At 55.3% G+C, this 25,691-nt stretch overlaps 3 protein-coding genes and 1 non-coding gene across 7 annotated transcripts in view; 1 reads left to right on the forward strand and 3 right to left on the reverse strand.

Annotated features, from left to right (window-relative positions):
- The first annotated feature begins 1,223 nt into the window (after positions 1 to 1,223).
- On the forward strand, positions 1,224 to 2,946 carry GNG14 (G protein subunit gamma 14). Its single transcript, XM_014447232.2, has 3 exons — positions 1,224 to 1,571; positions 2,604 to 2,696; positions 2,778 to 2,946. The coding sequence occupies exons 2-3, from the start codon at positions 2,604 to 2,606 to the stop codon at positions 2,901 to 2,903; spliced, it is 219 nt and encodes a 72-aa protein (XP_014302718.1). The 5' UTR covers positions 1,224 to 1,571; the 3' UTR covers positions 2,904 to 2,946.
- Positions 2,947 to 3,487: 541 nt separating this feature from the next.
- Positions 3,488 to 8,694, reverse strand: FBXW9 (F-box and WD repeat domain containing 9). Its single transcript, XM_006105014.3, is given in 11 exon segments — positions 3,488 to 3,815; positions 3,898 to 3,963; positions 4,050 to 4,139; positions 4,269 to 4,382; positions 4,465 to 4,613; positions 5,428 to 5,519; positions 5,604 to 5,716; positions 6,633 to 6,758; positions 6,837 to 6,976; positions 8,159 to 8,228; positions 8,230 to 8,694. Coding segments are annotated over 11 exon segments (1,374 nt in total). The 5' UTR covers positions 8,569 to 8,694; the 3' UTR covers positions 3,488 to 3,740.
- A 1,774-nt stretch (positions 8,695 to 10,468) lies between these two features.
- Positions 10,469 to 25,691, reverse strand: part of TNPO2 (transportin 2) — a 16,919-nt gene continuing 1,696 nt past the window's right edge. Inside the window, exons 2-24 of one of the 4 annotated variants that reach the window (XM_023746139.1) lie at positions 24,544 to 24,741; positions 24,308 to 24,457; positions 22,193 to 22,299; positions 21,965 to 22,098; positions 21,803 to 21,884; positions 21,607 to 21,729; positions 21,381 to 21,499; positions 20,302 to 20,362; positions 20,039 to 20,204; positions 19,700 to 19,852; positions 16,509 to 16,734; positions 16,144 to 16,315; positions 15,590 to 15,676; positions 15,404 to 15,511; positions 15,160 to 15,318; positions 14,607 to 14,694; positions 14,325 to 14,423; positions 13,680 to 13,775; positions 13,297 to 13,402; positions 12,931 to 13,030; positions 12,777 to 12,851; positions 12,537 to 12,663; positions 10,469 to 12,457 (exon numbers count right to left, since the gene is read on the reverse strand). In XM_023746139.1, coding sequence (XP_023601907.1) covers positions 12,556 to 12,663; positions 12,777 to 12,851; positions 12,931 to 13,030; positions 13,297 to 13,402; positions 13,680 to 13,775; positions 14,325 to 14,423; positions 14,607 to 14,694; positions 15,160 to 15,318; positions 15,404 to 15,511; positions 15,590 to 15,676; positions 16,144 to 16,315; positions 16,509 to 16,734; positions 19,700 to 19,852; positions 20,039 to 20,204; positions 20,302 to 20,362; positions 21,381 to 21,499; positions 21,607 to 21,729; positions 21,803 to 21,884; positions 21,965 to 22,098; positions 22,193 to 22,258 — 2,328 coding nt within the window. In that variant the 5' untranslated portion in view covers positions 22,259 to 22,299; positions 24,308 to 24,457; positions 24,544 to 24,741 and the 3' untranslated portion in view covers positions 10,469 to 12,457; positions 12,537 to 12,555. Of the gene's footprint in view, positions 12,458 to 12,536; positions 12,664 to 12,776; positions 12,852 to 12,930; positions 13,031 to 13,296; positions 13,403 to 13,679; positions 13,776 to 14,324; positions 14,424 to 14,606; positions 14,695 to 15,159; positions 15,319 to 15,403; positions 15,512 to 15,589; positions 15,677 to 16,143; positions 16,316 to 16,508; positions 16,735 to 19,699; positions 19,853 to 20,038; positions 20,205 to 20,301; positions 20,363 to 21,380; positions 21,500 to 21,606; positions 21,730 to 21,802; positions 21,885 to 21,964; positions 22,099 to 22,192; positions 22,300 to 24,307; positions 24,458 to 24,543; positions 24,883 to 25,691 lie in introns of those variants that run through there. The other 3 variants (XM_023746141.1, XM_023746140.1, XM_023746142.1) reach the window with 3 other exon arrangements.
- On the reverse strand, positions 16,384 to 16,452 carry LOC111823712. The gene has a single exon (XR_002826783.1). It is a non-coding gene; the product is annotated as a small nucleolar RNA SNORD41 (small nucleolar RNA).

A 25,691-nucleotide genomic window follows, 5' to 3' on the forward strand; every position in this document is an offset into this window, starting at 1 on the left:
CGGAAGTTGTTTAGTCACATGGCCGTCTTGGAGGCCTCTAGTCTGGGGTGTGGCCTGTTGCGAAATACGGAAGCCGCTTAGAGCCATTATTCCTTTTCGCGACGCGCCTCACAGGAAGAACTCTGCCGCCTAGTGGAGGCCCACCGCGTCGCGGCGCGCCTGTCCTTTCGTTTCTGTCCTCTGGAGTGAGAGAATGGCTTCTTCTTTTTTTTAATTGATTTTTTACAGAGAGGAAGGGAGAGGGATAGAGAGTTAGAAACATCGATGAGAGAGAAACATCGATCAGCTGCCTCCTGCACACCCCCTACTGGGGATGTGCCTGCAACCCAGGTACATGCCCTTGACCGGAATCAAACCTGGGACCCCTTGAGTCAGCAGGCCGATGCTCTATCCACTGAGCCAAACCGGCCAGGGCGAGAATGGCTTCTTAAACGTCCCCTTGGACAGAATTCAAGTCATCGGGAACTGTCAGTTTCTGCCACTGAGCATCTCTTATCCAATGGGTATTGATCCTTGTCCGTACCTCACAAGTCCATGAATGCAGGATTTTGTCTGGTTTCACTGCTGAGCCCCTTACCCTAAGCCAGTGGTTCTCAACCTTGGCTGCACATTAGATTCACCTGGGAATCTTTTTAAAATCCTGATTTCTGGGCCTCATCCTCTGGAAATTCTGTTTCTTTGTTACTAATGTTGTGGCCCCACCCCATAACAAAGAAACAGAATTTCCGGAGGATGAGGCCCAGAAATCAGGATTTTAAAAAAGATTCCCAGGTGATTCTAATGTGCAGCCAAGGCTGAGAACCACTGCCCTAAGCAGTGTTGGACTCATATTGGGATCTCAGCAAAGATACTGAATGAATGAATGAATGAACAAATGAACACATACAAGGGCATCAGCATGATCCATGAGGAATGAAGGAGGAAGAAGTTGGTAAATGAATTCAGAGTGGGCAGGAGGTGCCAGACCAGGCAGGAGCCTATGGGCTGTAGTAAGGAAGGTGGGTTTTATTCTTAGAGGCTGAGAAACCACTGGAGAGTTTTAAAAAGGAAGGGAGGGCCCTGGCCAATGTGGCCAGTTGGTTGGGTGTCATCCCATTCACAAGGTTGCCGGTTCAATTCCTGGTCAAGTCACATGCCCAGGTTTCCAGGCTCCATCCCCAGTAGGGGGCATGCAGGAGGCAGCCAATTGATGTTTCACTCTTACATCAATGTTTCCCTCTCCCTCTCCTTTTCTCTCTCTCTCAAAATCAATTTAAAATCTTTTTTAAAAAAAGAAGTGAGACTAAAAATAAGACTCACCATCTTAACCATTTTTAGTGTATAGGTCAGCAGCATTAAGCACATGACATGGTTATGCAAACAGTTGCGAGCACTATCCATCTCCAGAATGTTTTTATCTTCCCAAACTCTGTCCATATTAAACACCAGCTCCCCATTCCCCTACCCCAGCCCCTAGTGCCTACCATCTTACGTTCTGTCTCTATAAATTTGATTCCTCTAGGGACCTCACATGCATGGAATCGTGTGTCCATTTGTGACTGGCTTATTTCACTCAGCATAATGTCCTCGAGGTTGGTTCACCCATGTTATTCTGATTTGCTTTTTAACATTTCCCACTGGCTGCCTTGAGAATAGTGGCGGGGGTGGGGGTGGACCAGGGTGGACTGGTCCAAGTGAGCAAGGGTGGAGATGGGACCCATGTGGTGGTGGAGAGAAGTGACCAGATTCAGGACCTAATTTGAAGGTTAATTGGCTGGGACTTGAGAAGGATTAGAGGTGGGGATACCGGAAAGAGAGGAATAAAGGAGTTTGAGATTTGGGCCAGGGCAGTTTGGTGGATGGTGGTGAATCTGGGGGCAGAGGGTCTGGGGAGAAGGCAATCCAGAATCCAGCCTTGGCCTAGTTAGGTGAGAGACACCGGAGCGATGGGTGGGATGGACCAAGGAGGCTGGAGGGTCCTCAGGGGGATCGAGGTCAGGGCAGGGCTGGGTTGGGGCAAAGGAAGCCATCAGCATAAGCCGTGGACTGAGGCATCCATGTTGTGGATCCCGGAACAGAGAGTGTAGATGGAGAGGAGAAGCAGGGATGCACCAGAGCCTGGGGACACTGCACACTGGGGTACAGAGGCTGGTAAAAGAGCGGTGTTGGGGCCAGTTAGCAGGGGATTAAGCAGATCAGTGACAGGCCAAGGCCACACACTCCCTCTGCCAAGGTAACGCAAGACCACAGGGTGCCCACCAGACCTCCTGGGGCAGGGAGCCCCTTGGCTGAGGCAGCTGCTGCTGCTGTCACTGGTGACATTTCACTCCGTGAGTGTCCTGGCTTCAAAGTCTCTGCAGGGGTCAGGGAGGAGGGGACTAGAGAGGCCAGGTGGGGGGAGGGGGGCGAGGGAGAGAGGCAGAGCAGGGCCACAGGAGAACTGAGCAGCCAGGAGTCGGCCAGAGTCCTCAGCTGAGGTATGTGGTTCTGATGGGTGGGGAGCATCCACCCCTACCCGACAGTTCTCAGGGGACACCAGGAGAGGTGCAGGGACCCTCGCGTGGCCCTAGGACTCCAGGTCTGGGTTCAGCCTGCTTCCTAGGGCCCTTCTCACCCTCCCCCAGATGTCCAGCAGGGAGGCCATTGGCTGCGACATCGGGCAGGCCCGCCAGGCAGTGGAGCAGCTGAGGATGGAGGCTGGCATCGATCGCATAAAGGTGAGGCTGAGGCCAGATGGGCACGCCTGGGCGAGGGGACAGAGGGACAGCCAAGGTCTGGCTGACTGAGCTGGCCTGCAGGTGTCCAAGGCAGCCGCTGACCTGCTGCAGTTCTGCATGGAGCAGGCCAAGAGCGACCCGTTCCTGGTGGGCATCCCTGCTGCCACCAACCCCTTCAAGGAGAAGAAGCCTTGCGCCATCCTATGATACTGGCCCCGAGGCCCCCTCAATAAACATGAGGTAAATGCTCCTCAGGGCTTGGTGAGCGGCAATGGGGGGCAGTGGGGAGCTGCAGGCTTGCAGGGGCACTGGCCCAGCCCCCTCCCCGGCCCACTCCGGGGTCACTGCCACAGGGGCACCCCCCCTGGACTCTGGACGGAAGAGCACACACCTATGGGCACAAACACATTCAGGGACAGTCCCTTTCTACACGCCATTGCACACTGCATACATACACGTCTCACTCACACACACACACACACACACACACACACACAGGTGTCATCACACAGACAGGTGCCCACATCCTCCAGAATCTCCCTCTTCCTCTCACACGTGCACACTCACGGGCATGCAGACAGTCACAGACGGGGTTACAGTGACATCACACACAGCCAGCTAACTCGCCTCCCTGGGGATGCACAGACACACACGATCCCAGGAATGCACTTGGGTGGACACAGGCGCGCCCAGACATACACAGCAGAGGCCAGGGCGGTTGGGTGGATGGTGATGACTTTGGGGGCACCCCAGCGTCCCAGCCCCAAGCAGGCACCACTCCAGGCCACGGCACCAGTACATCAGGTTTATTTCCCCTTCGCTCTCAAGGGAAAGCAGGCGTCCAATCGTAAACAGGACCTGAGGGTGGGCTGGAACGTGGAGCACAGACCAGGGACCCTGCCCAACGGTGGCCTGGAGTCCTTGTGCCCCAGGCCTGAGCCCAGGGCAGCACCAGAAAAGGGGAGGGCCCCTCCCGCCCCGAGAACAGAGGCCTTGACCCAGCCTGCGGCCAGCAGATCCACATCCATATCCACGTCTGCCTGCTCAGGCCTGGAGCCTCCAGACTTCCAGCGACAGGCCCCCAGAGGCGGCCACCACCAGGTTGCCCTCAGCACAGATCTGGGCAGGGAGATGAAGACTCAGGGGTGCCCTCGGCAACCAGCAGGGCATGTGGGGCAGGGCACGTGGCGTAGGGCCTTACCCCATTCAGCACGTTGTCGTGGCTTCGGGTGCAGATGGTCCGTGGTGGGTCTGTGGGCACGTGTACCTGGTGACGGGCAACAGACGAAGGTCAAGAGGTGTGCCCCCTGCCAGTGGGGGCGGCGTGGGAGGGGGCTTGTCATGGGGCCTCACCCGGATGGTCTTGTCAGTGGACGTGGTGTACAAGGCCCCCAGCGAGTGTTTGATCCCTGTGATCTGAGACCTGTGGCCCACATCGAAGGACTGCAGGGAGGAGGGACAGGTGACACTCAGGCGAGGCTCTCCTCAGGCTAGCCACCCATCGCCACGGGGGGTGTAGGGGTAGGGAGGAGGCTCAGGAAGGAGGGGGCAGGGGCAAAGGCCCTGGCAGACCCGGACAAGTTGGAAGCAGCCGTCCCGGTTGGCGAAGACGTGCAGCAGACCCTGGTTGTCACCAGCCCAGAGCTGGGGCTCTTGGTAGGACATGCAGAGCAGGTAGGAGTCCAGCTGTGGGAGGGACACGGGACGGAGCTGCTCAGGCTGGGCCAGGCCGCAGCCCTGCTCCCTCGGGACGCTGGGGAGGGCCCACCTGAAGCCGCTGCAGGACGCTGTTGGCCCGGCGGTCGAACACAACGAGCGTGTGGTCCTCACTGCCCGAGATGATGTGCCGGTCATCGGCCAGCAACGCCAGCACCGCGCTGGAGTGCAGCCGCCGGCTCTTCAGCAGGGCCGGGCCGACTTTGTGGGTGACGGGCCAGGGAGGAAGGCGACATCAGAGCCCCTCAGAGGCACCCCCAAGCCAACCCCAGGATCCAGGGCCTCTGTGGTCTATGGCAAAACCCTTGGTCAGCTTCCTGCCCCCACTCCCTATCCTACAAATGACCTGCCTTTCCTCTCCTGCTCCAGCTGAATCCAGGCCTCCCAGCACCCCAGGCCTGTGCCACCCCCATCTCCTGTCCCATCTGCTCCCAGTACAGAGTAGACAGGCAAGTCCCAGCATAAAATGCCAACTCATGCCAGCAGAGTTACTGCCACCTCTACCCCCACTCAGCTCTGCCCGGATGAGGTGCACTGGCCCTTCAATTAAACAACATAAGAATTAAAAAATAACAGAAAAGGCTTATGTGCTGGGCAATGTTTGTTCTAGGGATTTGATGTAAACTAACAATCCACCAAGTGCTCTTATTATCATCTTATTAACCCGAAAGGGCTGGAGTTGTTATCTGATTTTACAAAATAGGAAAACTGAGGTTCAAGTCTGACTGGTGTCGTACAGCCAGGGAGTGGGAGAGCCTGGATTCTCGGGCCTGTCTGCCTCCCACGGGATTCCGGCTCAGAGGCCCCCCCTGGGTACCCTCTATGTCCTTTACTCCACCCCCACCCAAAAGCCCCCTGTGCTGCCCTCAGCACAGCACAGGCCATTCGGAGGGGTTAGCCTCGGCGTATGTGACTGTCACCCAGCCAGGCTGTGAGGCCCGAGTGCCTCCTTCCCCAGCATGACCCTGGGACCCCCAGGCGGCCCTGTTCGCCCCAGCCCAGGCCCCTGGCCCACCTCTGGGGTCGTAGACTGTCACCTTCTTGTCATAGGTGCCGGTCACCAGGATGTCCGGCTGGTAGGAAAGGCACAGCACAGCTGCCTTGCCCCTGGGGACACACAGAGCACGAGGCTGGGCCGTGGCCAGGCAGGGCCCTGCACACCCCCCGGCCCCTCCTCAAGACCCCGCACACTTTATCTCGCCAAACTGCTGCCCGTCGGCTGCCATGTCCCAGAGCTTCACCGTGCTGTCCCAGGAACCGGAGCACACTCGGTGGTCCAGCGCTGCCAGCGACCACACCCAACCCTGTAGGACCAGAGCCAGGTGACAGGCCTCACTTCACAGATAACTAGATGGAGGGCCCGAGGAGGAAGATAACCAACCCAAGAACCCAGAGCCACAGCAGAGATTAGAGCTGACGTCTGCCGGTCTGTCCGTCTGCAGAGCTCAGGACACGCACACCCCCTCACCCAACAATATTCCTACATCAAGTTCTGCGGAGACTCAGAACCTGCGATGGTTTGAGGCCACATGACAATGAGATGAAATATAGGGCCTCTGTTCCGTGGCGTGGGTAAATTACCTCCCCTCCCTCAGTTTCCTCACTGGGAAAACGGGCATAAAAGCCGTCCCTGTCTCAGGAGGTAATTTACAGAGTGCTGGCTGATGACGGGCTTATTCCTCTCCAGACCCTCTGAGAATACTGTCAAGTGTCCCATTCTGCAAATGAGAAAACTGAGGGCACAGAAAGGTCGAGTTCCTCGCTCAAGGTCACACAGCCAGGAAATAGTAGAATGAGCAGTGGAACCCAGCAGCCTGGCTCAGAGACCAAGCTCTTGGCCACCAGCCTAGATCGCCCCACTGACTGGTGAAGGTGCCTCTCCATGGCCACTTCACACAAGACGACAGTCACGCTCAGAGCTATCAGATCCCCCAGGGCGGCCTCCTCACAGCTTGCCCTGGGCCTCTCCAGGCACACCTGACATCGATTAAGCACCTACTGTGTATCCAAGTCTGAGTGAAGCTCTTCATGCCTGTTCATTTCATTCATCCTAACTGACCCTGGACAGAAATAGAAACTGAGGCCCCGAGAAGTCATACAGTACACCCAAAATCACACTAATAATAGCAGAGTAAGACTGTCATCTGTCAGGTCTGGTGCCAAAACCCGAGCCCTTAGGCACAGCACCCTACCTAGGCCTCGAGCTTCCTATAACCTTACCTTGTGGGTGCTGCTCTGGGTGCCAAGGGCCTTGACCAGAACCCGGCTGGGTTCCACCCCAAGCTGCCGCAGGTCCCACAGGTTGACATTGCGGTCTCGGGAGCCCGACAGACAGAATGTCCCACCCTGGGAGGGGAGTAAGGAGATATTGTTGGGGTCACCCTGGCCCACCCCGGCCTGGCCTCTCACCAAACCCCATCTCACCTGGAACAGCAGCACTGAGTCAATGGAAGCAAAGTGCCCATCAGCCAGGCAGAAGTACTCGGCCCAGCGCCCATCCTCCGCCCAGCGTGACAGGTGCTGCTCCAGCTCAATGCAGGCCGCCGGCCAGTCAAAGTCCTCCTCTGTGGGGTACCACAAGTGGGGTCTCTGGTGGGCAGGCACTCTGCTACCCACACCAGTTATCCAAGCCTGCGCCTGGTTCCCAGGGAGCCCAACCAGCACCAGACTTGGAGAAACCCCCCATCCGAATCCCTCACCCCACTCCAAGGAGGCCCAGGCTCTCGCTTTGAGACCACTGCCTCACCCACCTTCGAAGCAGGTCTGGGACTACCCCTCACCCCTGTTTCCAGAAGCTGGGGGAGTGGAGTCTCAAGACCACCTCCTCAGGCCTCAGCCCCCAACCCGTGTCTGGGAGATAGCAGCCTCAGGACATGAAGGTCCTTCCTCGTCCCCGACTTAGGTCTGACCTTAACCCTTCGGTCTGGGCACAGGAGCGAGGACTTTCTGCCTCGGCCATCCAAACCAGACCCGGGAGAGTGTTCCTTCTCAAACTATAAACCTGGCAGAGCTGTCAAGATGCAGAGCCCAACCCTAGGTGTAGAGATTCAGTGATATGGATGGAGCCCAGGCATCCATGTTTATCAAGCCACTCGGGAGACTCCCATCTCTTCAAGGCCACCAAGCTGTCTTATCCCCGAGGGACCGAAGACCTCGGGGGCAGGGGTGACGACCACCAGCCCCTACCTAAGATCCCAGGCTAGACCCTGGGCTGGAGGATCTGTGATTTTGGCATCAGAGATTCCCAACCCCAAACCCTACCTTGGGCTCAAGAGTTGCAGGATCAAGAGTCCCTGCCTCGCCACCACCTAGGTCAGGGCCCTAGGGGTAAGGGATCACTAGTTGCTGCCTCAGCATCTTGACCCAGAACCTGAGGATTCTTGGGTTGACCCTGAGCCCCAAGCAGATTCCTACAATCTGAGACTTTCAAGTCCCTGTGTCAACCTCCAGCCAGGGATCAGGGCCTTTGTACCACCACCAGAACCCAAGCCTGATGATGGCTGGATCCTGAGTTCACAGGACCCCACACCCCCAGACAGGTTTCTACAGCGTCAGGACCCCAATGTCTGCCTCATGGACACTCAGAATTCAGGGACCCTGGCACCACCAGTAACCACCTCAGCCTCCACGGGAGCTAGGACAGCCAGGAAGTCTGCTCTAGGGGCTGTGCTCGCAGCATCCCAGATACTCCCTCCCGGGCCCTAAAGCTGACCTGGGCGGGCGACCCTGGCCCCCCGCGTGCGCACCTTCCACCACTGGATAGGGTGCGCGTACGCGGCGCTGCGCGCGGAGCCTCCAGGTGACATGGTCACGCACAAAGGTCGCGCAGCGCGTGGCACACGCGCGGCAGGATGTGGAGCACGAGGCGCGCGTCCAGGTAGGCGCAAATCTCGAGCTGCAGCTCCGGGGGCAGGCTCAGCAGGCCCGGGACCCCCACGGCTCGGATCTTGGGCGCGGCCCGAGGCTCCAGGGCGCCGGGAGACCGGGCGGACGCGGACAGCGGAGGGGCGAGCGGGGGCGCCAGTCCGAGTTTCGGTGGGCTGAGCACGCGGGCCACGTAAGCCTCGGCCTGCGCGTCTGGGTCAGGCTCCGGCTCCGGGTCCGAGTCATCGTCCCAGGCGTTGGGATGGTCGCGCGGCCCTGGGGGCAGCTCCATGACGACCGAGTGGGCGCGGCCGGTGGTGCCCTGTCAGCGGCAGGCCCCCGCGTCCTGTCTCCTAGGCAGCGCGAGGGCACTTTCGGCTCTGCCTGATGACGTCAAGGCGCCGGCCGGAAGTGAGTGGCTCGCGTGAAACTGGCTGGATGCTGACACCCTCCTCGCCCCCTCCTGTCCCGGGGGTCTCGCTCTGGAGCTGCGTAAGCCTGGAACATGCAGACTTCTGGTTCCTGCGTTTTTTATTTTTATTTTTTAAAATATATCTTATTGATCTTTTACAGAAAGGAAGGGAGAGGGATAGAGTTAGAAACATCGATGAGAGAGAAACATCGATCAGCTGCCTCCTGCACACCCCCTACTGGGGATGTTCCCGCAACCAAGGCACATGCCCTTGACCGGAACCGAACCTGGGACCCTTCAGTCCGCAGGCCCACGCTCTATCCACTGAGCCAAACCCGTCAGGGCGGTTCCTGCACCTCCGGTGGTGCCGACGCCGGCCAGCCGCTCTGGTTTGAAAATCGCGGCCCTCGGGTGACACCGCACCGATTAGAAAAGCAAAGCCCTTTTCCGGGTTGTCTGGGGCGGCGACTCGAACTCCTCTCTCCTTCCGCAGCTAGAAACATGCGGTTACACTGCAGGGGCTTCGTGGAACAGAAGTGAATCATAGCGATAAAAACAGCACCTGACGGGGAGCCTGAGCCAGGCAGTGATAGCACCACACTCGCACCCTCCGCCAGGCTCCTCGTATCCACAACGCTTTGTTCAAGCATTATCTCCCCAGAGCACCTACTGTGAGACCGCGACCATCTTCCCGTGTCCTCTCCCCTCCCGCTGTCTCTCCACGGGACATGTCACTGCCTCCCTGTTTATATTGTTTCCCTCACTGAAGTGTACACATTTGAGTTAATGTCGGATGTGTCCGCATTTTCCCCAGGCTGGTGCAGGTGATCCTTGGGCCATACTGAGGTTGCCACCTTTTATTCTGAGGCTTGCCCATCTCCAGAGCCCAGCAGTTTCTCATTTGCCTTAGTAATTGACGCTATTTTACCCATCTCCCACAGGCCTGGTGCTGGGCCAAGCTTTCTACAAAAATGTCGAACTTGCCATATGGCAAATGGGAACATGGGCCCCTCCCCATGTTCCAACTCCCCCTGCCACCCTGGGAAATACAGTGAAGGCCATCTGTAAGCGGACTGTGAAACCTTGGGAACCTGGCCAGCAACTCGGGCTAAGAACAGCCAAAGAGAAGCTTTTTTAGATGTGAGCCTGAATTGTAAACAGCTAGTGTTTTGATCTCAGAGAGGCACAGCCCCCTCCATTTTTCTGTACTCTATAAAACACCAGCCAGCCGCCCCTGGTGCTACCCGTGCCCAGGCTGATGGGACTTAGCAATTCATCACTGGCTGACCATCACAGGTGCGCATGTAAGTCCTCATAAACCCATGTCTTTCACAGCCAGTCCTCCGGGTTATTTCTTTGGAATCTATGAACAATAACACTTAAGTTTTCTGGGACCTCAGCGCTTTGTATAACACATGCCCAGCTATCCAGTGTGGAAGTCAGTTTAGTCTAAGGCAGGTGGGGATCTTGAACCTAGGCTATAATATTAATGGTTCCCCTTTAGTGAGCTCAGGACATTCAGTGAGCTGTAATTATGGCCGAGAGAATGCACTCCATGTATTTATTACACTTAATCTTTACCTTTCACGTTTAACCTAACCATTCTACGAGGAGGAAAACTGAGGCTCCCAAGTAATATGCTTTGTTATTGCTTAGTTCCTTCCCCACTCCCCCAATTATTTCCTGAATCTTGTGCACCCCCATTCTTAAAGCCTCCCAGTTCCTTTCAACATCTCTACTGCCAAAGACAAGGACACAGGAGGCCAGGTGGAGACCGAGGTTTCACATGAAACTGATCTTTACTCAACAAAGTTCTACACAAGTGGAATCTCACGCCACCTCGGCGCCAATCCCCAGCACAGCACGGTAACAAATGGACAGACCCTGGAGCCCGCAGGAGGAAGAGGGTGAAGGGGAAGGAGGGACATGGGAGCAAGTGGGACTGTGGATCGAGGCCAGTCAGGGTCCACAGCCCAGGGCAGGGGAGGTTGAGAAGCTACAACTTCGTTGTGCAAAAATCAACCAAAAATAAATTAAAATTAAATAGTTAAAAAAAAATAAGACAATGAACCAGACTCCCACTTCCCTGAAGGCAATTGGAGACCCTCATCCTGGGTGGAGGAGTTTCCAAACCCATCAGCCAGCCAGTCCAATCCACACACCCCAAGACCCAGCAGAGGATGCTCCAAAGAATTGGAATTACCAGGAAATTAAATGGTATTAAAATTTTTTTTTCTTTTTTCTTTTTTACAAATGGCTTCCAGAGACCTGCTGGAGTTTCAAGGGGGAGGGGGAACCAGCTGAGTTTATGGAATGTGCACCAAGTGCCCCTTGGAATAGAGGCAGGGCCTGACCCTGTCTGAGAAGACACAGGACTATGATGGGGGCAGGGTCCAAGAACCCAGTGGGATGGATGGAGCAGACCCTAAGATGCAGGAATCATCAGACCCCCCAAAGCCCCTAAAGGGTCCCCTAAAGTAAAAAGCAGGGGAGGAGAAAAAAGAAAACATTAGGGGGGCTGCAGGGCCCAGCTTCATTTCTAGGCCAACTCAGAATCACATTCCCTCTAGTCCTAGGGGATCCTCTCTCACGGTGACCACATCCCTGGCCATTCCCAGAAGGATCCCTAGAATCACTGCCCCAATCTGGTAGGCTCTTGGGGCCGCTGGGAGCAGTGATGAACAGGAAGACGCAGGGCCTCACCACTCCTCCTCTAAGCCCTTGCTCTCCTTCTTGCTGGCAAAGCATAAGCTTTTGTCTCATCAACATCAATTAAATGCCCCAGCCCTTATTATAAAAACTTGCGGAGGGCTCTCAGGAGCACAGAGAAATAGACTGCCCTTTAAATGGACACGCTTATGGAGAGAGGCAGGGGTAGGTGTCAGCCGCTCTGGCCACTGCCGCTCTCTTCCAGAAAAAGGCCCCAGCCCAGTGTCTTCATGTCACTGGAGCACAAAGGAGGGAGGAAGGAAGGGAGACCTCTGGCCAGCCCTACCACTCCTCTGGTCCCCACTCTTCTGGCTGGGATGAGACAAGGAGAGGGACATGGTGGCTGCGGCTGCCGTAGAGCTGGCAGAAGTGTGCGGAGCAGGTCCAGAGTGTGTGTGTGTGCTGACAGGGCAGCCCCAAGGTGGCCATCCTCTTATCCCGCCCTGGGTTCCCGGCAAAGGACCCCAACCCACCCAGCCCTCCCCAATCATCATCAATTCTGGTAAAACGGCTGAAGCGTCTTAAACTCTAGATGCAGGTTACACGGAAGGCCTCATGGGTTAACTCAGGGGTTCACTAATTCTACTGTCTCCATGCAGTCAGGGAAATGGTGGGGCAGCTGACCCAGCCTAGCTGGCCGCAGCGCCCACACATGCGTGTAGCCACGTGTGTACGTGTGTGTCCGCACCTCTACAGGGACCCCCCCGCCCCGCCTGCTTTCCCCCTGCCTCACCCTAAGCTGGATTCGGTCGGTGGTGTTGATTCTTCCCTCCCACATGGCTGGCCCGAGTCGGCTGCCTGTGGTGACCCTACTTAGAGAAAGGGGCCCTTGCTGCCAAGAAGTCCCACCCCCCTCCCATTTGTAGGATGAGTGTGGAGGCCCCACCCACCTGCCCACCACTGCGGCCACACAGGCCAGGCATGGCAGGTAGATGGGCAGGGAAGGCATCTGGATTTGGGTCCCACTCACTCCTCCCTAACCCCCCTCGACCAGGGCACGGCAACTTCTGGACGCGGTGTGCTCCCCAGCCACCCCTCCGATGACGACGCAGACAGAAACCTGCAGGGAGAGGAAGAATCAGGGCCTGTGCTCCCTCAGCCCGGATGACAGCACCAGCCCCTACATGCAGCCTCCTCACCGGCAGTCTCAATGCTCCTCTAGACCCCGTAGAAGGCAGCCAACCTCTCCTTGAGCAACGGCGGGAACTGCTCTGAGAACTGCTGCCAGTTTTCCTCTCCAACTTGGTCTTTGAAGCCATGGAGAATCTGCGGGTCGGGGAGGGACACCAGAACAGAGCAGATGAACTCAGCCTCTCCCCCCAGAGAGCCTTCCCCCTGCCACCTCCTGGGACTACATCAGGGCGAAGCAGGGGCCTCACCTTATAAAACATGTCCCGAAGGTCATCCTTAGGGCTCACCCAGGAGGCTACAGCATCGCAGAAGAAAATAAAGTCCTGAAATGTGACGGATCCCATGTGAGGGGCCGCCCGAGCCCAGCCCCAGTGCCTTCCCTCAGAGCCCAGCCGCCCCAACCTGCACGACGCCCCCGGGGTTGACGCCTATCATCATGCAGATGCCTCGGAAGGCTGAGTCCTTCTCCTCATTGTCCCTGATGTTCCTGAGGGATGTGCACCTGTGGGGAAGGTGAGCAGGGGGGAATCAGCCGGCAGGGGTGGGGCAGGAGGGGCATCCATAGGAGCAGTGGGTAGAGGGGCTGGGGTGGGCCTTGTGTCTACGGGGCATGGAGGAAGCAGGGGGTCAGAGGGTGATGGGGCTGGGACGTGCATCTGAGGGTGAGCAGGGCTGGGTGGGCACAGGCAAGGGAACGGATTGGGCCTGTCCCACCCACTCTGCCGCCCGGCCCACCATGCGGTAGGCCCCACACAGATGAGCACACACCAAGGCCGGATGAACTGCTGCAGCATGGGTGCCACCTCCTGTGGGCACACGTAGCCCAGGCGGCCGATGGTAATGGCTGGAATGGCAGAGGGACTCGTCAGGCGACCTGCAACCCCGAGTGGCCCCGGGACAGTACATGGGGGGGCCTCTGGCACCAGGCACCAAGCCCCGTCCCACGGGCCACAGGGGAATAGCTCGGCCCAGCTTGGGTCTTCCCTGGAAGCCAGCATTAGCTTTCTTGCCTCACCTCCCAGAACCCCTTCCAGGTCCTTCCAGATACCTTCCCTGTTTCTTTCCCAAGGCCACTTAACTACACTCCCAGCCAAGAAGCCCACCTCCAGGAGGCGAGCAAGGGGGCGGCAGCAGCCAGACCTGGCGCCCACCTGTATTTTCCAGCAGGGTCTTGGGTGTGTTGGGCCGGTTAATGATCTCCACCAGGTTGTTGAGGACCATCTGCACGTAGGGCTGCATCTCTGCCCCTGAGGGACCAGACAGTCAGAGCCACACACAGCCCACGCCACCCATGCCAACCTCCACAGCTGCATCTAGATACTGGCCAAGCACATCTAGTGACGAAGCAAAAAAACTTTAGCTGGTTCCTGGGCCAGGACCCATAGCCAACCAGAGGTAGATCCACACCCTCTAAACACCAGAAGCTTCCCTGGAGTCAGTGATGAACACCAGGGTGAGGCCAGATGGCCAGCTCCTTTGCGGGGAGAGGGGAAGCTGCCCAAGTCTCCCTACCAATCCCTGTGGAACTGCATTTGGGGTGGGGAGGTGGCAAATTGTCCAATTAGAACAAGGCTCCTGTCCTGCCTCTTTACAGAAGCCAATCACAGATGGCCTTTCAGCCATTCGGCCCATCTCTGATGAAAATGCTCAGAGGTACCCACTTGCCCCTGGCCCATGGGAGCCTTCCTCAAGGAGCACCAGCACCCTCTCAAGGGGACTGTCACTCAGAGCCAGGCTCCAGGCCAGGAACAGATCAATGGGGAGGGGCAGAGCCTGCCCACCTGCAGGGCACTCACCCATCTGCATGCAGATCTCGCCAATGGCCCAGGTGGCATTGTTGCAGACAGAGATGAACTCAGGGTTGAGGTTGGTGCCCAGGATGGGCATGAACTCAGCTGGTGGGGGAAAAGAGGGGTGTTGAGCAGGAGGACCCGCAGGGTGAGCTCCCGGACCGGGCTGGGTAGGCCCCATCAGACAGTACGAACACATCCTAGTTCGGTCACAGTCCTCCCTGGTCATTGTTCCATCACTTGAGGCCAGGGCGGGGTTGTGAGGTGAGGATGAGATGGGTGTCATACCAATACAGGGCTTGACGTGGATGAAGCAGGCTTTGGTGAGGTCTCCCAGGAGGGCAAAGGAGCTCTGCCGAACTTCAGGCATCGAGTCCTGGGGGTCAGAGCAGGGTCAGCAAGGCACGGCTCCCCTCCCCCCAACCAGCTGGGGTCCCCACTAATCCCTCAGCTCAGGGCAGCTAGGGGAGCAGTCCCAGGAACACAGCCTAACCCTTCCACTCCCAGCACCAAGGCTGCGGGCCCCACATACACCAGGGCTCAGGGGCCGTGTGAGCCAGTGCCTTGCTCAGGGCACATGTAAGTGCTGACACATGGGCTGGGGGTGATGGGGAAGGGACTGTGCTTTCATGTTTTCTATTTTCTACTTCTATGTTTTCTACATTGTTGCCTTGAAAATGAGTTTATACTCATGTCTTAATCAAATGCCTTTTTAAAAGAATTATAAGTTTTTTTAGGCCCCCTTTCTCTGATGTCCTTGGGGACCGTGACCCCCCAGGGTGGCCCACACAGGCTGCTCGGTGTCATCACTGTGAGAGGTCTGCGAAGGGTGCCCACCCACCTGCATGCACTGGAACAGCAGTGTCATGATGTTGCTTCGGGCCACCAGCTGCTCCACATGACCACCCAGGCCCTCGGCCAGGCCGCTGAGCAGGTCTAGTGCCACGATCATAAAGTCCTTATCGGGAGCCTCGTACTGCTCAGGGTGCTGGGTATACATCTGGGCACAGAGGGGTAGGCAGGAAGGTGAGGGCGGTCGGCCAGGACTGGAGCAGCAGCAGAGGAGCGGGCAGGTGGGTGCTCACCATGGCCTGGGCCAGTGTCTTCTGCACTAGGGTGACGCAGCGCTGGTAGACAGGCTCGCAGTAGGGCAGGAAGCCACTCTGCAGGGCAGTGGCCACGGATGACAGACACTGGTGGGAGGAAGGCAGGAGAGGTGAACTTGGGTGGGGTGGGGCAGGACTGTGGGAGGGAGCCTGAAGCCCACCCACCTCCAGCAGAGGAAAGAGGTCCTTGTCTTCATCCTTGAGCTCGTTCCACTTCTGGATGAGCGGAGGCATCAGCTTCTGGATGTATTCCTGGAGGGGGAGCAGGAAGTTGGGGCTCTCTGGGCAGAGGTGGCAGTCTGGGAACCAACAGGGCTCCCTATGACCCATGAGCATCTATTGCCTGAGCAATGAGGCCTGGCTCCCCACTGTGTCTCATGGGATCCTGCAAGGCCTGGCCATCCAGCCAGACCACCAGTTCTTCTCACCCATCCCAAGCCCCGACCTATCCACCACTGCCCCTTCAGGAGCCTGGTCAGCCTCCTGCTACCCGCAGGCCCCTGAGCTCCCAGCACAGCACTTACCATGCTGTTTCATAACTGTTTGTCTCCCCCACTAGACTGGGAAAGGGCGAGGGCAGGGGCCAGGGCTCTCTGTCTACCTGTCGAGGTCATGGCCATGTCCCTGGTGTGCAACACGGGGTCGCCGCCAGGTCCCTGGATGCCAGAGGTAAGCAGGGAATCGGGAAGAGGGAGGAGGGAGGTGCTGTGGGGTCTCACCGGCTGGTTGAGATGGTGGCCCACAGAGTCAGCCAGGGTGCCGATGGCATCATAGAGGATGAGCAGGTTCTTATGCTGGTACTTGCCAAAGGCAAAGACAAGAGTGTCCAGGATATAGCTGAGGTAGGGCACCAGCTCTGTGCAGGCCTCCTCCTCCAGGGTGGCAAAGGCACTAGAAGGGGAGAAAGGGCTCAGTGGGCATCTACAGGTGGGGGCTGGGCCAGAAGCAGACAGAGCACCCGGGATCAGCCAGTACGAATACGTTAGAAATCAGCGAATATCAGAGGTAATGAGTGTCATCACTTCCCGGATGGCAGCCAGCGGCACAGGGGGTAAGGAATGGGGGGCCGGGGGCCAGGGGTCACCTGCAGGCTGCCTCCTGCACCCTCTTGTTGCCATCTAGGATGCGCTTGAGCAGTTCTGTCATCAGAGGCTTGAGGTGCATGTCTGGCGGCTGGCTGACCACCCAGTGGGCGTAGCGACTCAGCGTCCAGCAGGCAATGGAACGAACCAGGGCCTTCTTGTCCGACAGGCACTGGATGAGGTGTGGGATCAGCTCGGGAAGGTAGGGTACCATGCCCTGCATACAGCCTGTAAGGACAGCATAGGGACAATCCTGAGTCCAGTTGAGCCCAGCCACACCCACTCTTTAGGGGAGAGGATCAGCCGAACCTGTCAGATGGGGAAACTGAGGCTCAGAGGTTAAATAACTAGCTCAGAGCCCTGACCTAGTAGGTCAGTTGGTTAGAGCAGCATCCTAATATGCCAAGGTTATGTGATCCATCTCCCATCAGGGTACATACAAGAATCAACCAATTGCCCTAACCGGTTTGGCTCAGTGGATAGAGCGTCGGCCTGCGGATTGAAGGGTCCCAGGTTCGATTCTGGTCAAGGGCATGTACCTTAGTTGCGGGCACATCCCCAGTAGGGAGTGTGCAGGAGGCAGCTGATCGATGTTTCTAACTCTCTATCCCTCTCCCTTCTTCTCTGTAAAAAATCAATAAAAATATTTTTTTTTTTTAAAAAAGAATCAACCAATGGCCCTGGGCTGTGACTCAGGGATTAGAGTCAGTCCGTGCACCAAAGATCATGGGTTCGATTCCCGATAAAGGACACATACCTGGATTGTAGGTTGAATTTCCAGCCCCGGTTGGGGCGGGTGCAGGAGGCAACCAATTGATGTGTCTCTCACATGGATGTTTCTTTCTCTCTCCCACACCCTCTTTTCCTCCTTTCCTTCCTTCCACCCTTTCTAAAAATCAATGGAAAAATATCCTCAGACGAGGATTAACAACAAAAAGAATCAACCAATGAATGCATAAATAAGTGGGACAACAAATCAATGTTTCTCTCTAAAGTCAGTAATGAAAAAAGTTTGAGTCAGTGAAAAGTAGGGTCAGGAGGGGAAGCCACAACAGGGCAAACCTTACTTTGCCATCAGCCCCACCTCAACATGGTCACTCATTAATTCATAGATGACCGGGCTGCACACTCACTCGGGCTTTGTGGGCAGTGACCACAAAGGTTTCTTTTGAAACTTTTCCTGGATGTTTGTGATGTTTCTTTCTCTATTTTTCATCTTCCTTTTTTTAAAAAACCATGAGTATGTCTTTTTTTTTTTTAATCCTCACCTGACGATATTTTTTTCCATTGATTTTTATTTTTTGTATTTTATTTATTTATTTGTTTGTTTATTTATTTATATTTTTATTGATTTCAGAGAGGAAGGGAGAGGGAAAGAGAGATGGAAACATGGATGAGAAAGAATCATTGATCAGCTGCCTCCTGCACGCCCGCCACTGGGGATCGAGCCCGCAACCCAGGCATGTGCCCCTGACCAGAATCAAACCTGCGACCCCCGAGTCCGCAGGCCGACGCTCTATCCACTGAGTCAAGCTGGCCAGGGCTTCCATTGGTTTTTAGAGTGGAAGGAGGCAAGGAGGCAGATAGAGAGATATAGAGATAGACATAGAGAAACATCAACGTGAGACACACATCGATTGGTTGCCTTCCTCGCAAGCCCCTACCGACCACCAGGGATGGGAATAAAACCGAAACTCCTTGGTCCCCGAGCTGATGCTCTACCACTGAGGCAAACTGGCCAGGGCTATCTTTTTCTCTTAAGTATGTTTTTATTGAATTCAGAGAGAGGAAGGGAGAGGGAGAGCGATAGAAACATCAATGAGAGATAATCATCGATCAGCTGCCTCCGGCATGACCCCTACTAGGGCTCAAGCCTATAACCTGGGCATGTGCCCTGACCTCCTGGTTCATAGGTCAACGCTCTTTTTTTTTTTTTAATATATTTTTATTGATTTTTTACAGAGAGGAAGGGAGAGAGATAGAGAGTTAGAAACATCGATGAGAGAGAAACATCGACCAGCTGCCTCCTGCACATCTCCTACTGGGGATGTGCCTGCAACCAAGGTACATGCCCTTGACCGGAATCGAACCTGGGACCCTTGAGTCCGCAGGCTGACGCTCTATCCACCGAGCCAAACTAGCTAGGGCGGTCAACGCTCTTTTAATTAGAGAACACATAATAGCACACCCCCTAATAATCTAAGACAAGAGACCTGTTTTTACTGGCTTAATGTTAGCACCTCCAGTTCTTTTCCATGAATATGTAGAATACCTAATGTGAGGGAACCTCTCCTTAGATAAATTTTGAAAGCTCTCCAGGGTGAGGGCTCCTGAGCTTATCTTAATTTTTTAAAATTTTTATTAATTTCAGAGAGGAAGGGAGAGGGAGAGATAGAAATATCAATGATAAGAGAATCAATGATCAGCTGCCTCCTGCGTGCGCCCACTGGGGATCCAGTGCGCAACCTGGGGGCATGTGCCCTTGACTGGAATCGAACCCAGGCCCTTCAGTCCGCAGGCTGATGCACTATCCACTCAGACAAACCAGCTAGAGCTGAACTTATTTTTTAGGACGGGCCTGGATGCTGAGACAGTCACAAGTGATTCGGTAACAGACTCGAAAAGCCCTCTGGTTCATTCAAGCTGTACATTCCATCAGGACAAAGGGCGCTCGAAAGCCACATCAGTAATAGCCCACCATGTGAATTTGTAGAAACACGATCATGGCACACTTCTCATTCTGGCAGGCCAGCCCCACAGCCAGGGAGCAGGTTTGAGGCTCAGCTGCACCCTGGGTAACTGGGGAGGTGATGTACATCCCTCTGCACCTTAGTGTCCCCATCTATGAATCCCATCTCATCAGGTCGGACTGAGCCCATAGAACAGGCTGCCTGCCACGGGACATGCACTGCGGAAGTGACATTATTGTTGTAGCTATAATTATGCTACGGCCTCATAGAATTGCATGTCCATGAGAATTAAGGAGAGGGTTTGCATTTCAGGGTTTGGGGTTCCTTTAAGGCTCAAAGGCCTCAGCCAGATCTGTCTGGAGAGGCTGAGCAGGCCTCTGGAGGGAACTCAGGGATGAGGTCCATCACCACTCTCTGCCCCCAGGCAGCTCCGCCTTGGCTAGCCGGTCTCATGCTAGCACAAGGGTCAGAGGTCAGGCAGTCAGGACAGCCAGGGCACTCACCTTCAGCGATGGCGCCCAGCACTAGGATGCCCGACTCCTTGACAACCCATTCAGGGTGAAAGAGGAGGCCCTTGAGCAGGGGAAGGAGGTGGGGCAATAGTTCCTCCCGGAAGACATTGGCCAAGACATCCAGTGCAGCCGCGGAGCACTTTCCTGGGACAGGAAGGGAAATGGTGGGGAGGGGGAGGCAGGCTCAGGGAAGCCCATCAGGCAGGGCCTCCTCCACCACACCCCCAGGTCAGAGGTCACGATTAGGATGATCGTCACGATCTGCTCCAAGTAAGTTTCTCCTCACGTTCCAGCCCCACCACCCACCACCCCTCCTGCCCGGCCACGCACTCAGATTCCAGTCCGATAAAGCATCATCGTCATCGTCATCCTCAGCATCCTCAGAGCCGTCGGGCCTCTCGGCCTCGTGGGGCAGTGTCACCGTGCGCGACTTGTGGAAGCGGGGCTTAATGTCCTGCTCGCTGTCGGGGACGGCCTCGTCCTCTTCCACATCTCCCTGTGGGCCAGACAAACCGCTCAGCACCACAGAGCCCCAGCCCCAACCCCCCACCGCCCTCACCACCTGCCTGTGCCCGGTGGTCAGCCCAGCTGACCTTGAGCAGGATAATGTCGATTTCCGAGTACTTCATCCCATTCACCAGGATAGGGATCAGCCTGTTGGGAGAGAGGCTACTCACTGGGAGGCAGGGTGCCCTGGGGGAATTGAAAGCCTGGGCAAGAGGAAAGCAGAGGTACAGATGGGAGTCAAGGGCAGACTGTAGAGCGCACAGTGATTCTGCTGGCCCCGCATCCCTTCATTTCCCTTAATGGGAGCTACCCCAACCTAGTCTCAGCCACTGTGACAGGCACAGAGCTGACACCACTCCTGGCTCCACAGGAAGGCTCTTGACCCAGACCTGGACACCTCTGAATACACTGAGCTTAGAACAGAGCCTGACCCCTAGTTCTCCTAAGGCAGGGACATGTGGCCCCGTCACCAGGAACTTCCCTGGGATGGGGCCAGGTGAGGGGAGCAACCAGGCAAGGCAGCCAGCCCCATCCGCTGGCGCCCATGTACCTTGGGATTGGAAACTGTGATTAGTCTTCGCTGACTTGGGGATAGGTGAGTGATCCAAGCTGACCCTAGGAGTTTTGCTGGAGATACTGGTCAAGAGGGAATTCTTTTTCAGAGGTTCCTAAGCTGTAAAGCTGTAGAAGGCCACAGCCAGGAGGGAAGGTCATGCCTGAGAACAAAGCCAATGGAGAGGAAGTAGATCTGAGACTAGACAGATGCCTTTCACATCCTTTGAGCATCTGGACCCAACTATGCCTGAAGCCTCTCTTGACTTCTCATTTATTCCATCTATAACTTAACTAACTTCTAAGTCATTAAAGCTACATTCATATCTTCCAAAATATATGCAGGCACCCAGCGAGTGTTGCCCAGTGGTTAAGTATCGACCTATAATTCCTGATCAGGGCACATGCCTGGATTGTGGGCTGGATCCCAAGTAGGGGACAAGCAGGAGGCAGCCAATCAGTGATTCGCTTTCATCATCGATACTTCTCTCTCCCTCTTCCTTCCCCTCTGAAATCAATAAAAACTGAACCAAAGTGTGTGCAGGTATAGAAGGTAAGCGGAAACAGGAACGGTGGAGGCTGGGGCGGGACAGCACACAGGAGAGACACTCACTGGACCAGGTGGGAGGCCAGGACGTCCTTGCAGATGGGCTGTTCGGCCAGCGTCAGCCAGAACTCACAGGCCTCAAGGGCCACATTCTCGTCATGGTCCTGGGTCCTCTGCAGCATATACTAGGGGAGTGGAGTGAGAAAAGCTGAAGGCCCTGCCCAGCTGGGGGTGATACCCGCTGTGCCCCCAGCCCCACAGCACCCACCCAGGCTGGCCGGGGTGTGCACACCTGGATGATGCTATGCATGTGGGGGATAAGCCTGTCGATCCGCACTTCCAGCAGCATCACCAGGGCGCGGCACACGTTCTTCCGCACCTCAGGGTCATCGTCCACAGCCAGGGCAAACAGGTGCTGCAGGGAGGGGAGGGTCAGCCACAGCAGGGACCCTGGCCCTCGCCCTGCTCACCCCAGCCTGGCAGCCCACCTCAATGAAAGTGTCAATATTGTCCATCAGCGCCTGGGCCCGGTCCATGATGAACTGGTTCACACAGGCGATGGCATGGGACCTGGCAGGGAGTGGGCATGTGGGTCACCCCCGCCCTGCCTTCTCCAGGCCCCCTGCAGATCCCTGGGGAGCTGCACCCACCGGATCTTGGGGCTGCAGTGCTTGAAGAACTGCAGGAACTTGGGGATCATGATGTTGAGGGGCCTGTTGAGGGCATCGCTATCCAGGAGCTCAGACGAGTCTTCACAGATCTTCTGCAGGGCGCCAAAGGCTCCCTGAATAGTGAGGAACATACATGGATGCGGGTCTAGGTCCAGTCCTGGTTCCCACTTGGGGGCGGGGGGTGGGGGGCCATGGCCCATGGCCTACCTCACATGTGTTGTAATCCTCCGAGTTGAGCAGGTTGCACAGCTGGGGCAGCAGCTCAGGCCACATCTGCAGCTCACCCTTGGAAGCGATGGTGGTGATGAGAATGCCTGGGCGGCCAGGAAAGGACGCTGCCTCAGGCTGGGTGCAGATGGGCTTGCTCGGCACCCCAGTTCTCCCTGCCACTCTTAGGATGCTCTCCCTGTGAGCCCCACACACCTTTTGAGATCCTCTGAGCCTTACTGTAAATCAGCTCAGTTCCAGGTCTCGGGATGCAGCACAGTCCCTGCCCACAGGAGCTGTCTGTCTAGTGAGGGAGGCTGCTAGGTCAAAAAACCTACAAAAAACCTGGGAGGCTATATGCCAAGAGCTAAAGGGGGAAATAAAGCAGAGAAGATGGCTAGCAAGGGCTGAGGACGAGGGTAGCAACTTAAAACTGGGTGTCCAGAGCCTCCTCCAAGTGACATCTTGATATCTGAGCAAAGGCCTGAAGGAAATGAGGGAGCAGCATCCGGGTCCCTGGGTAAAGAGCATCCCAGGCAGAGAATGGCAGGTGCAAAGGCCCGAGGGCAGGGGCATGCCTGGAGAGATTACAGACGGATAAGGAACCACAGGGCCTGAGCAGAAGGAGGTGAGGGCTGGGAGGGGCAGGGAGCAGGTCCAAGAGGGCCACATGGCTTCCTGAGACCTCGTACTGCTTACTGGAAACTCAAGTACAACCTGCAGTAGGCATCTGAATGAAGGATGAAGGCAGTACAGGGGTTTGGCAGCTGGGCTGAACGAGGGTGATGTGAGTGCAGAGATAATATTTAAAGCCAGGAGGTGGCAGTCTTTCCTAGGGGAAGCTGCTGCCAGTGCCAACACTCCAGATGACCCTAGCTTACAGCTCTGCTAGTAAGGGTGCTCCCTGAGGTAGACTGTGAATGCAGTCCCAGTCCCATCCCTGTGTGACGTTGGCCACATCACCTAACCTTTCTGTGCCTCAATGGGAACAAAGACCACCAGCCTACCAGGGCTACTGGGAAACTTCAGTGACGTAAATCAAGTATCCAGAGCAGAGCCTGACACCCAGAATGCACTTGGTGAATTCAGATCCTTCTGCTGGCATGTGGGGAGTGAGGGTGTATTGCTGGGGCTATGAGTCTCTTAACAAAAGCCAGGCTGACCTTGTGGTAAGCCCCAGCATCTATCTCCAATTTAACACTATTTTTCTGTCTTTATTTCATTTTAAGACTACCTTCCCTTAGGGCAGTGGTTTTCAACCTTCCTAATGCCGCAACCCTTTAATACAGTTCCTCATGTTGTGGTGACCCCCAATTTCATTGTTACAAATTGAACATAATTAAAGCACAGTGATTAATCACAAAAACAATATGTAATTATACATGTGTTTTCCGGTGGTCTTAGGCAACCCCTGTGAAAGGATCGTTTGACTCCCAAAGGGGTCGCGACCCACAGGTTGAGAACTGCTGCCTTAGGGTAAGCGCATCTGTCTTTTCACTTAAAATAGTTACATAGAACACTCTTTTAAAAGCAAGTTTTAAGAGTTGACAAAGATTTTAAAGAAACAAAAATGTAAGTCATTATGTCAACTAACCTCAATAAAACTGGGGGGAAATGTAAGTCAGTAACAAATAGTAGGGATGTATTTATCAGTAGTAAAAAGGCTTAAGATAAACTGCTCGAAAATTGTGGTCATCCTTCTGTTAACTCCCTCAGGCAGCCTTCCAGGAATCAGGAAGTCTCCAAGGCAAAGCTAACTCACTAATGACAGGAAGCTCCACAAGGGTAGGGAGCTCTGATTTTAATCTGCTGAGCCCTCAGGACCTAACACAAAATTCTGGGCATTGGGTGACTGCCTCCGAAGCAAGAATGGCTATTTCAAGAAGGAGTGGTTCAGAGCATGGACCTGCACTGGTCACTCCTGAGCTCTGCTACTTACCAGACAAGCCCTCAACCTCTCTGTGCCTCAGTTTCCTTATCTGCAAAATGGCAGTAGTAATAGTTCTACCATCCATGGTGAATCAATAGCCTTAACACTTTGAGATGCTTCCTGGCTGAGAGGAAGGGCTCAGGGCGTCATCACAGGCTGACTCCTGCTGCCCCCACCCCCCTTACCTATGGTGGCTCGGATGAGGGATGAGGCATCTCCGATGTTGTTCAGACACTCCTGCTTGATGAAGTCCGCCACAGGCGGCGGGAAGCTCTGGTAATGCGCCTTCACGTTGTTCTTGAGGATGAGGCCGCTGAGAGAGCGAGTAGGCTCATCTGGGGGATGAGAGCTGCGGCTCAGGGGACCACAGGGGAGCGAGTGGGGGTCTAGCCTGCCTGGCGGGGCATCGAGGGCCTCATACCTTCTGACTTGAGTCTGGTCAGGACGAAGATCAGGTAGTTGTTGAAGTCGGGAAACTGGTTCAGTTGTTTGAGTTTCTGTCAGGTTGTTAAGGGACTTGGGAGACAAGGGCCTTCCCCCGGTGGGGCCCCCTTCCTACCATGTAGCTGGCAGGACCTCTGACCTCTGGGACCAGGCAGCCACCTGTCCATCCCCATGCCTAGAACAATGCAGTATTTCAGGCATGTCAAATGCATCCAGGAGGTGAGGGAGCATCCCTGAGCTCCCCACCACTCCTGAAGACCTGGCCAGAGCAGGTAAGGATTAGCAGGCCTGGCTCTGTGTGAAGATGGCAGCTGCTACTCAGCTCTGCTTACTAGCAATCCAATGTTTGCTTTAAAAAAAAAAAAAAGGGAATCCAAGCCCTGGCCAGTGTGGCTCAGAAGTGAGAGCGTTGCCCTAGCTGGTTTGGCTTAGTGGATAGAGCATCAGCCTGTGGACTGAAGGGTACCGGGTTCGATTCCTGTCAAGAGCACATGCCTGGGTTCCAGGCTCAAGCCACACTAGGAGGCAGCCGATCAATGATGCTCTCTCATCGCTGATGTTTCTCTCTCTCTCTCTAAAATCAATAAAAATATATGAAAAAAAAAAAAAAGAAGTGAGAGCATGTTTGCCAGCACACAGACGGGTTTGATTCCCAGTCAAGGGCATATACATGGGTTGTAAGGTTTGATCCCCACCCTGATGGGGGAGGCAACCAATCAATCTCTCTCTCAACTTCCTCCCTCCCCCCTTTCACTCTCTCCAAAAATCAATGGAAAAATATCCTTAGGTGAGTATAACAACAACAAAAAAGGAAACTTGCCAATTGTTTAAGTATTTTAAGTTTAAGTATGTATAGGCCCGGTTGGCATGGCTCAGTGGTTGAGTGTCGACCTATAAACCAGGTCATGGTTCGATTCCTAGTCAGGACATGGAGGAGGCAGGCAATCAATGGTTCTCTCTCATCATTGATGTTTCTATCTCTCTCCCTCCCTCTCTGAAATCAATAAAAAAATATTTTTTTAAGTTTAATTATTTTAAAAAGTATTTTGAACAACCAATCGAAAAAAATTTTTAACCATGAACCTAAACAAAAGTTGAATCCCAACTAGAGGTGTCATTCCCCCA

The sequence above is a fragment of the Myotis lucifugus genome, unplaced genomic scaffold (genome assembly GCF_000147115.1).
Source record: "Myotis lucifugus unplaced genomic scaffold, Myoluc2.0 scaffold_629, whole genome shotgun sequence".
NCBI lineage: Eukaryota > Metazoa > Chordata > Mammalia > Chiroptera > Vespertilionidae > Myotis > Myotis lucifugus.